The sequence below is a fragment of the Syngnathus leptorhynchus genome, chromosome 19 (genome assembly GCF_054491065.1).
Source record: "Syngnathus leptorhynchus isolate UIUO chromosome 19, UIUO_Slep, whole genome shotgun sequence".
Taxonomy (NCBI): Eukaryota; Metazoa; Chordata; class Actinopteri; order Syngnathiformes; family Syngnathidae; genus Syngnathus; species Syngnathus leptorhynchus.
Window position 1 is genome coordinate 1,912,616 of NC_141213.1, and position 8,598 is coordinate 1,921,213.

General features: G+C 43.8%; 1 protein-coding gene across 3 annotated transcripts; it reads right to left on the minus strand.

Annotated features, from left to right (window-relative positions):
- Positions 1–4,456: 4,456 nt before the first annotated feature.
- ssr1 (signal sequence receptor, alpha) lies at positions 4,457–8,177 on the minus strand. 3 transcript variants are annotated; one of them, XM_085938937.1, is made up of 10 exons: positions 7,998–8,177; positions 6,967–7,124; positions 6,794–6,893; positions 6,500–6,603; positions 6,249–6,407; positions 6,110–6,186; positions 5,946–6,024; positions 5,778–5,871; positions 5,516–5,583; positions 4,457–5,372 (listed from the first exon to the last, which is right to left on the minus strand). In XM_085938937.1, the coding sequence occupies exons 1-10, from the start codon at positions 8,071–8,073 to the stop codon at positions 5,244–5,246; spliced, it is 1,044 nt and encodes a 347-aa protein (XP_085795063.1). In that variant the 5' UTR covers positions 8,074–8,177; the 3' UTR covers positions 4,457–5,243. The 3 variants fall into 3 exon arrangements, with proteins under 3 accessions (XP_085795063.1, XP_085795064.1, XP_085795065.1); XM_085938938.1 differs by having other exon boundaries at positions 5,516–5,530; positions 7,998–8,173; XM_085938939.1 differs by lacking the exon at positions 5,516–5,583 and having other exon boundaries at positions 7,998–8,176.
- Positions 8,178–8,598: the final 421 nt, after the last annotated feature.

Here is an 8,598-nt window from a genome sequence, read left to right on the forward strand (position 1 = left end):
AAAGTCCTATTTTGACTTTTATTGACTTGATGTGGCTTTTTAGGCTCGTTAGCTAATTGTAACTGAAAGCGTGACGAGGCTACGCTTCATGAGCTCGTTGCCAAGACGTTGTTACGAAACATTTGGGGCGAAGCCGTGAAAAGCGGCATGACGGCGAGCCGGTTAAGCGGGACGCGAGGTGACACTTTCCAAGCGGGCTTTGCTTGTGCTTTTGCTGCTGGCCGCACACGCGCGCTCGCTCGCACGCACACACGCCGGGCAGCTTTGCTGACACCGACGTCTGCGCGCAGAGTTGACGAGTTGGCTTTTAAGAGTCTTTAGAAGAGCGACAGCATCATTAAAGTGTCGGATTAGAAGAAGAATTCGGCGAGAACTGACGCGGCTTCGCGCAGGAGGCAACTTTGCGGGTGCGTGTGCGCTCCGGAAGTTTCCGTCCTGATGTCTGCAAAACAACACGTTTCTTGTTATGCGCTTCTCGGCTTTGATTATTGGACGCTGAAAAAGAAGACAAACGGAGAGGCGACTGTGACAGCTGCTCCCGAGCTCCATACCTTCGACATGCGCACGCAAAATAAGCAGGGGGCGCTCCCTCGTCCGTCAAACGACGACTCGTGTTGGGGAAAAGGTCAGGCCGACCGCCGCCACCGCTCAGAACAAACGGCAATCTCGCGCTCGCCTCGCTCGCACACACGCGCACCAATGCGATGCATGCGACGGCCACCTGTTGTGGTTGTGTCGTGTTGACAGGCGGCACAATGTCCACGTCGTCTTCACCAGGCCAGGAAATGACCTTTTGCAATCAAGGTCACAGTCTGACCCCCCCCCTCACGACACCGCCACCCTTGACCTTTATCATCATCGTCATTTTCATACACTCCGCTTTTACGTGTGTTATCGTCGCTGTTAGTTGAAGAATCGGCATTAAGCTGAGTCCTACAGCTGGGTTTACATTTTATTTTATTTTTTAGCATCTTATTTTGAAAAATTTGGGGGACTACTTTAAAAGTGTCTTTTAATATGTCCGAATGTGTTTAAAGGTTGTGGGACAAGTATTTGAAAGCTTAAGGTATTTAAGTTCTCTAATGAAGTCATTTGCCATACTGATCAGACACATCATTCCTTCCTCACGTCTTTCCTTGCATCTTTCCTTCCTTCCTTCCTTCCTTCCCACAGTGAACATCTTTCATAGTTTGCTCCTCTTCCTTACTGCGCCCGCCGCCATGACGCCGCCGCATACGCAGCCACAAAAACGACAACGACAAAATGCTCACAACGTTATGTGACCTCCGCCAGTCACTTTCTGCGCAGGCCAAGGGTCAAAGGTCCTTGTTTGTTTATAAACAGGCAAAAGATGGAAGGTCAAAGTTCAGCGGGCAAATGTTCTCTCTCTTTCTTCCTCACACACACACACACACACACACACACACACACACACACACACACACACACACACACACACACACACACACACAATCCTTTCGTAGTGTTTATATAAAGAATTAATGAGATTATTAATTTCATTATTATTATTGTTGATGACAAAATAAAAAAACGACTGAAAGCATCTTGGAGATTGCATGAAGGTATTTCAACAAATGGAAAGATTCAAGATCATAATTAACATTCAAATATTCAGATTGGACAGAGAGGATCTTACCGGCTCAACAGAATTATTAAGATTTGTCTTCATTATTTTTGTTTGTTGTTTGGTTTGCTTTTGTTATTATTCTTCTTATTATTAGTAGTAGTAGTATTATTAATAATAATCATAATAATAATATCAAATTACATGGACAGGGATGTTAACAAACAAGAGCGAGGTTATGTAAAGAACAATTATTATAGTAAGATGCATTAAGAGGTTCCTAAAGAATGGAAAACAACGTCAATAATCATTATTGCAATAATTAGTTTGCATGGCAAGGATGATAATGAATGGAAAGAGTACAGCCAGGTTGCATAGGAACACAGGAAACGCGTGCGTATCCCCCGGGAGCCAAAGTGTCCCAGCAGGTAGCAAGAAAAAAAAAAATGCTGACTTTCAATCAAACGTGAGAAAATAATAACAATTGAAAAAAAAAACGCTCGACACGCACAAACTCAGCAAAAGTTCACCTTTCAAATAGAAAGTGCTACTCACGTGTCAAGTGTTTCCAAAGCAAAAGTGTGCACGTCGCCTTCACATCGCGCCGCGCATGCACGTGCACGCGCTTTCCCTGAGCGCTTTTCAGTCTTTACATCCAGCCATGGAGAAAAAGGTGAGGATGAAAAGGAGGATGAGGAGGAGGTAGACAAGTGTCCACGGACGATGAGCACCTACAGGAAAAAAAAAAAAAATTGAAGTCCTCCACACGCGCGCGCCAGCTGTTGCTCTCGTGCACGAGCTCCCCCCCCTGAACAAAAATGAAGAGCAAATAACGAAAGAAGAACTAAAAGAAAGAAAGAAAGAAAGAAAAGAGGAGTGGATGCAAGTTTGTTTGAGGTCCGCGCGTCTGCTGTGCTCTCAATGGGCCGCCAGCCCGACTCAACATGAGCACCGACATCCACCCAGGACGCTTGATTGCCCCTGGACGCCACAGGGGGAGAGAGAGAAAGAGAGAGAGAGAGGGAGTGGGGGGGCGAGAAAGGGGCAAGTATCGCGAGGTTACACCTTGCTCTCGCTTAAGGACACGCACGAATTCCCAAATGTGACGTCACAACATACAGCAGTTCAAGCAAAATCGCTGTCAATCAGTAAACAAACACTCGCAACTGCTCAGAAAGTAGCTTCAACTGTGCCAAAATTTGTGCAAGTGTGTGTGTGGGTAAAGTAAAATAAACTAGCTTGTAAAGTTGTATACTGTGTATAAACGACAGCTAAATGTATAAAAAGTAACAATCTAGCTGAGTATACAAGTTTTTTTTTTTTGTCTCACGCGCACACTGTCATGTGCGGGACTCGAACTCACAATGTCGGGACACGATACAAGCTCGCAACCCCTACTAAGTACACAAGTTCGTATGTATTGTATAGGTATGACGTAGTAGATGCAACCACTTCATTGACAGCTAACATTTTTTTTTTTTTACAAATACTTTCAGCATCGTTTGAGAGGTATTGGAAATGGGAAAGAATTATCGATATTTTTGCCTTTGTTCATTAATGTTTCTGAATTTTCTGCACTGTCAATTTGAAATTTGAAAAGATACTCGAAAAATGTATTTATCATTAAAACAGTTTGTGTCCAAAGTACTATAAACTCAAAAGAGCGTATAAATTGACATGAACCAAATTGACGACAATTATAAATTAGCTAATATAAAGGCATCTGAACTAGTTGTGTAAATTAGCACTTACTGTTTGAAGTAGTGTTAATATTGAATAAAAAGTAGAACTCACTGTGTAGGACGAGGAAGAAACGTAAACTAACTAATAAAACCCAACTTTGGATTTACTGATATAAACTAGTTAGCTAGCATAAAATGAAGTAGAAGCAAGTAAACGTTATGTAATGGGAAAACTTGCCAACTGTTTTTAAAAACGATTAAGCTTGTGTGTTTCAAGAGACTTTCAAGGGGAAGGTGTTATAGAAACGAAGGCCAATTCCTCTTACCTACGTTTAAAAGGTTTGCCATTTTTCTTTCTTTTGGCGTCTTCATTTTCAAGCTCCATCATTTACTTCCCAGCACGGACGGAGCTGTCAAGTGTATAACAGTCTCCCCCTAGTGTTGACTTCCTGCTACTATTATTCGCACAGCCTACTACGATTATTCCCACTAGAATCATCGATTTTTTAAATAGTTTGTCATCCGGGAGCTGGAGGAACATACTGATAAAAAGAATGTAAAATCTTTTGATCGTCAGACATTCACATGTTCACTGCGATCTCTTCAATGAAGCTAACAAGTTTTCTGAGGGAAACAAAGTCGAACCTGAGTCCGCATGACTATGACGTCAGTGCACTGCCTCTCATTCCTATTAATACAAACTGGTTTGTTTTGTTAACGTTTATCGAGTTGACACGCACTAGAAATTATTGACATAGTAATCCTCGTTATGTTTTCATTCCATTTAACAAACTATTCACACATCAGGGCAGCTTTTACGGGATGCGTGTGCGCGTGCGCGTGCTGATTGACTCTGGGAGACGTGTTGATGCTACGGCGTGTTTGTTTTCTGGTCGCCATGGAAGCGAGGGGTCAATGAAGTCTTGGTAAGGCTGTTAAACTCCCTTGCCGCCTCCAGGGGGAGCTGAATCAAATCCAAATGATTGGTGCCGACTGACAGATGGATTTCACGCATCAGCAACTTTCTTCTTCATACGTGGCCGTATATTTAAACAGAACACCCTACCATAGCTAAGATCTGATTTTAAGGCATTAATGTTTCTCAAACGTTTCCGATCATTTGAGATAATAACCTTAATTTACATTCATTATAATTTTTTTTAATTAAGGCAACCAACGAATCAACAAGTGCAAATAAACGTTTATTTGCGGGACATTAAAAAGCAAATTAAAAAAAAAAATCAATGAACGTAATAGCCCTTGACATAAAGGTCAAAGTTCATTTCTCACTTGTCTTGACAAAAACATAAGACAGCAGTATCGCCTCCCAGTGGTGAAACAAAAATTACACCTGCACCCACACCAGAAATGTCTTTCCAATAAATTAGCAGACACGCGCATCTGTAAACCAATGAAAATGTCATATTATCTTCATCTTCATTCTTTTCAACTTGTTGAGTCATCAGTGCATCACACAAATGTTTCAGAAAACAAGTGTGTTTCTTTTTGACACTCTAGTGGAGAGCTGCAAACATGACTTTGGAACATGTCCGCTATATTTCGGTCAAGTGACTACTAAATGTGCAAGGCGGGTTGATTAAAATGGAGTTTGGGGGAACTGAGGGTATTTTAATGATATCTTCAAATCTGAGTTTAACCGTTCAACTTGTCAGAAGTAGACTCCCTATTTGAGGAAATGACAATAACTTGAATGATGTACATTTCTGGCTTACTGTTTTCCAATCTTACAGTCTCGGTTTCAGCTCATCACTACAGTGGCTTCAGCAGTTAAATGTCTTCAAAAAAAAAAAATCAACTTGCTCATCATCAGTGTCAACACAATCGTCTTGCTCAATCTGGGTGTCGTGTGGAAGAGAGTTCAGCATCTTAAGTTTCTTGAGAAGAAAAAAAAAATAAAGAAGAAAAAAGAGATGGGAAGGGCAAGTTCAGCGCAATGGCACTCTCGGTTATCCTCCTCAGCCGGCGATGGCGCAAGGCGTTGCCGACCTCGCCCTTGACGACGTCTTGGCACGCTGGTCACTCGTCAGACCCGGCCGTGCGCTTGTGGTTACGTTTGCGCGGAGACCTTCGGGGCGATGCTTTGTCTGAGAAAACCAAAAATCAAATGGCTACAAAAGACTGACTGATGACGGCGGGGTGAATCAGTCTTGAGGATACGGTATTCGCCTTCAAATATTCAAGAGGGTCGGAATGTCAAAAAGTGCATGCGGCTGCAACGATGGCTCACCTCTGCGACTCTGCACTGAAGGCGTGACGGGAAACGGCAAGAGAAACCAGACAAGTGAATGAGTGATCCTCATGCACAGAAAAGTTCAAAGTTCAAAAAGGGGGGAAAAGGCAGAACAACATATGCCGAACAACACGATGGAAAACAGACTACAGTAGATAAGACTAGAACTAAGCACGGCAGGCTAGAGAGAAGACAAGGGTGGAGCGACAAGTCGAGTGAAGAGCAGCTTGCGAGCGGAGTGCGCAGCGCTCGGACTTACTCATCTGGTTGAGAGTTTCTTGCGGGATCCAGCTGAGATCCACGTTGTTGTGACTCGAGGTCCCCATTTCCACTTTTGGAGCGGGACGCCGCCTCTGCTCGTGCAGACACGTTAGATGTTACACACGCCCGCGCGACACGGCCGTCACGTTTATCGGCGGCCGGCTACCTTTCGGGACTCCAGAAGCTGGTGAAGGCCGACGATGACGAGCAGGCCCAGGCCGGACAGGAAAATGTACATGAAGATGCTGGAGAGGGCAACAGCAAGTGGGTTAGCAAACGCTTTGGTCAATCATTGCACCCCCACCAAAAATACAAAAAAAAAACGCTCACGTCTCTCCGTCCAGCCCGTCCTCCTTCTCAGTGATGGTGACTGTCTGGTTGAAGACAGCATCCTGGAAGATGTTACCCTGCAGGAGAAAGCGTCATCATTCGACGGCCCGCTTTGCTACAGTGGCGCCACCGCACTCACGTTGGCGTCCTTGTAGTTGAGGTTGATGACGAGGCCGAAGGGGCGCCCCCCCATGGGCTCCGCTGGGACGAAAGAATACTCAAAGGTGGCCTGGCGTCCGGACGGAACTGTAGTGTCCAGCTGCAGTGCCGTGAAGTTCTGAATGTGGAACTGGTAGTCCTGGCGCCAGCCGCAACGAAGACAAACACATCAAGAGCGGCGAGGACAGGGTCCTTATGTCGCAAGTCCTCTGGTCCAGTCCTTTTTCTTACCTGCGGATATCGGAACGAAGCATCCAGGGAATCCACCACAAAATCCTCGGAACCTCTGTTAGTGAAGCCCAGCAGGAACTTGACGACGTCATTGGCCGGGAAGTCTGAAACACAAACATGCTAACGTACGTGTCTATGACATCTCTCATTACACTTAGCAATGAGCTAGCAGACTTTCAGGATTGATATTTAAATCTAAAATGTTTAATCTTCTCATGTCCTCTGCCTGCTCTGTTTTTGTGTATTGCTGCTCCGGGCGTGTAAAGAAGCAGTTTAAAAGGTAGGACCACCAACCTTCTCCTTTAACAAACAGGATGGTAGTGTCCGCGTAAGGAGACGCCTTCACCTCCCCGACCAATGCTTCCTCCTCTTCCTCCATCTCCTTTTCTTCCATCTACAAATGCATAGCAGCGTTAATCTACAATAATCTTCCCCCACTCTATCTCGTTTGCATTTGTTCATCTCACCAGTTCCGTGTGCTCGTCATCTTCGACTTCAGCTTCGTCGTCTTCATCATCCGCCGTGACGTCGTCCGCCGTCACGTCGTCGACAATGTCTTCCTCCATCTCCATCACGTCCATGTCGTCATCATCCTCGCTCGGAACCTCGGCTCCCACCAGCGGCGCTGCATGCACAAACATTCTGTTGACATTTTTTTTGTTTTTTTTTTTCCCATATGTTAATTGTATCATGGTGTGATATAGCATTTTGAATGTTTTACTCATGTGACATTGGTTCTATAGAAATCATAGTGATTCCCATTCAACGTGTCATGGTGGAGTGACGAAATGCTGAAAACAACTTCAGCGACAAACTTTGCACTTTTCATCTGATTGTGTTGTCAAGATGAGGCAATCTCGAGTAGGCAGTAAAAAAACTACAGGGGTCATTGAGCACTATGAATTACTGGGGGTTTTTTTGGGGGGGGGGGGATTAACATGTTTGCATCAGAAAGGTACTAATATATATTTGCACATGGAAAACATGAGGCAAGTGACTTCCCTAAAACGAGAGATTAGTGCCAAGCGAAATTTAGAATTTTAATCTATGCACTTGGTGTGTTACATTTTAGTTTCTTAAAATGGTTCCTCGGTAAGACACTGCGCGTGCAAGGATAGAGTGACGATTTTTCAAATATGATGTTGATTGATTTTTTTTTTTTTTTACCATTAAATTCATGACAACAAGAAAATAAAAAGCTTTAGCAATAAACCTAGCTTGCAGCTAGCAGTAAGGACACGTCAGTGTAAGGAAGCGCACTACGTCTAAGTGTACATTTTCTGCAAAATGGGGGCGATTTGAAGCACAAACTGCGAGGCAATCTTTCTAAGACTCATAATATCAACATTGTGTCATAAGAATATTGTCATTCATGTGGCACATGTCAAATGGAGAATGGCCTTCGTGCAGTGGCTAGGCTAAGCTAAGCTAGCGCTCGCAGAGTTCAACGCCACTCATTTTCTTTGTCGAGGGTTAAAAAGGTGAAGATCATACGAACCCCTGAAAACGACGTGCGCCGGGAAAGCCAACAAGGTCAGCAGAAGGAATTTGTGAAGAAACATAATTTTTAACATCAAATTAGCGCCCTATCATTTACACACTCATACACACTGCAACACTGACAGTAGGCTCGTGAGAGAACGATTCGTTCAAAAGAACGAGTCTTTCCAGTGAACGAGAGTGAACGAATCATTTCCTAAAGTGATTCGTTTTTTTTTTTCAGTTCATGTGGACTTTAACCAGTAGGGCGGGTGTGGCACTTTTCACTTTCACTTAAGCTTTTTCCCTAATAAATTGGCCTGTGATTAGATACACCTGAAAATGGCGGTGTACCTAATAGAGTGTTGGAGTGACGTCACAGATCAAACAGCCAATCAGAAAGTGGGGATGAGGACAGGTGCGGCACTTTGACCATGATTTTTGATTATTTGATTTATATAAAAAAAAAAAATTTTTTTAAAAAAGATCAGTGTGTGTGTGGGGGGGAGATTCGTTGAACGATTCGTTTGAACAAATCTTTAGAGTGAACTGATTCTAAAGATTCAGTTCACTTCAAAGAACTGGAATGCACATCACTAACTGACAGCGGTTGCGGTCAT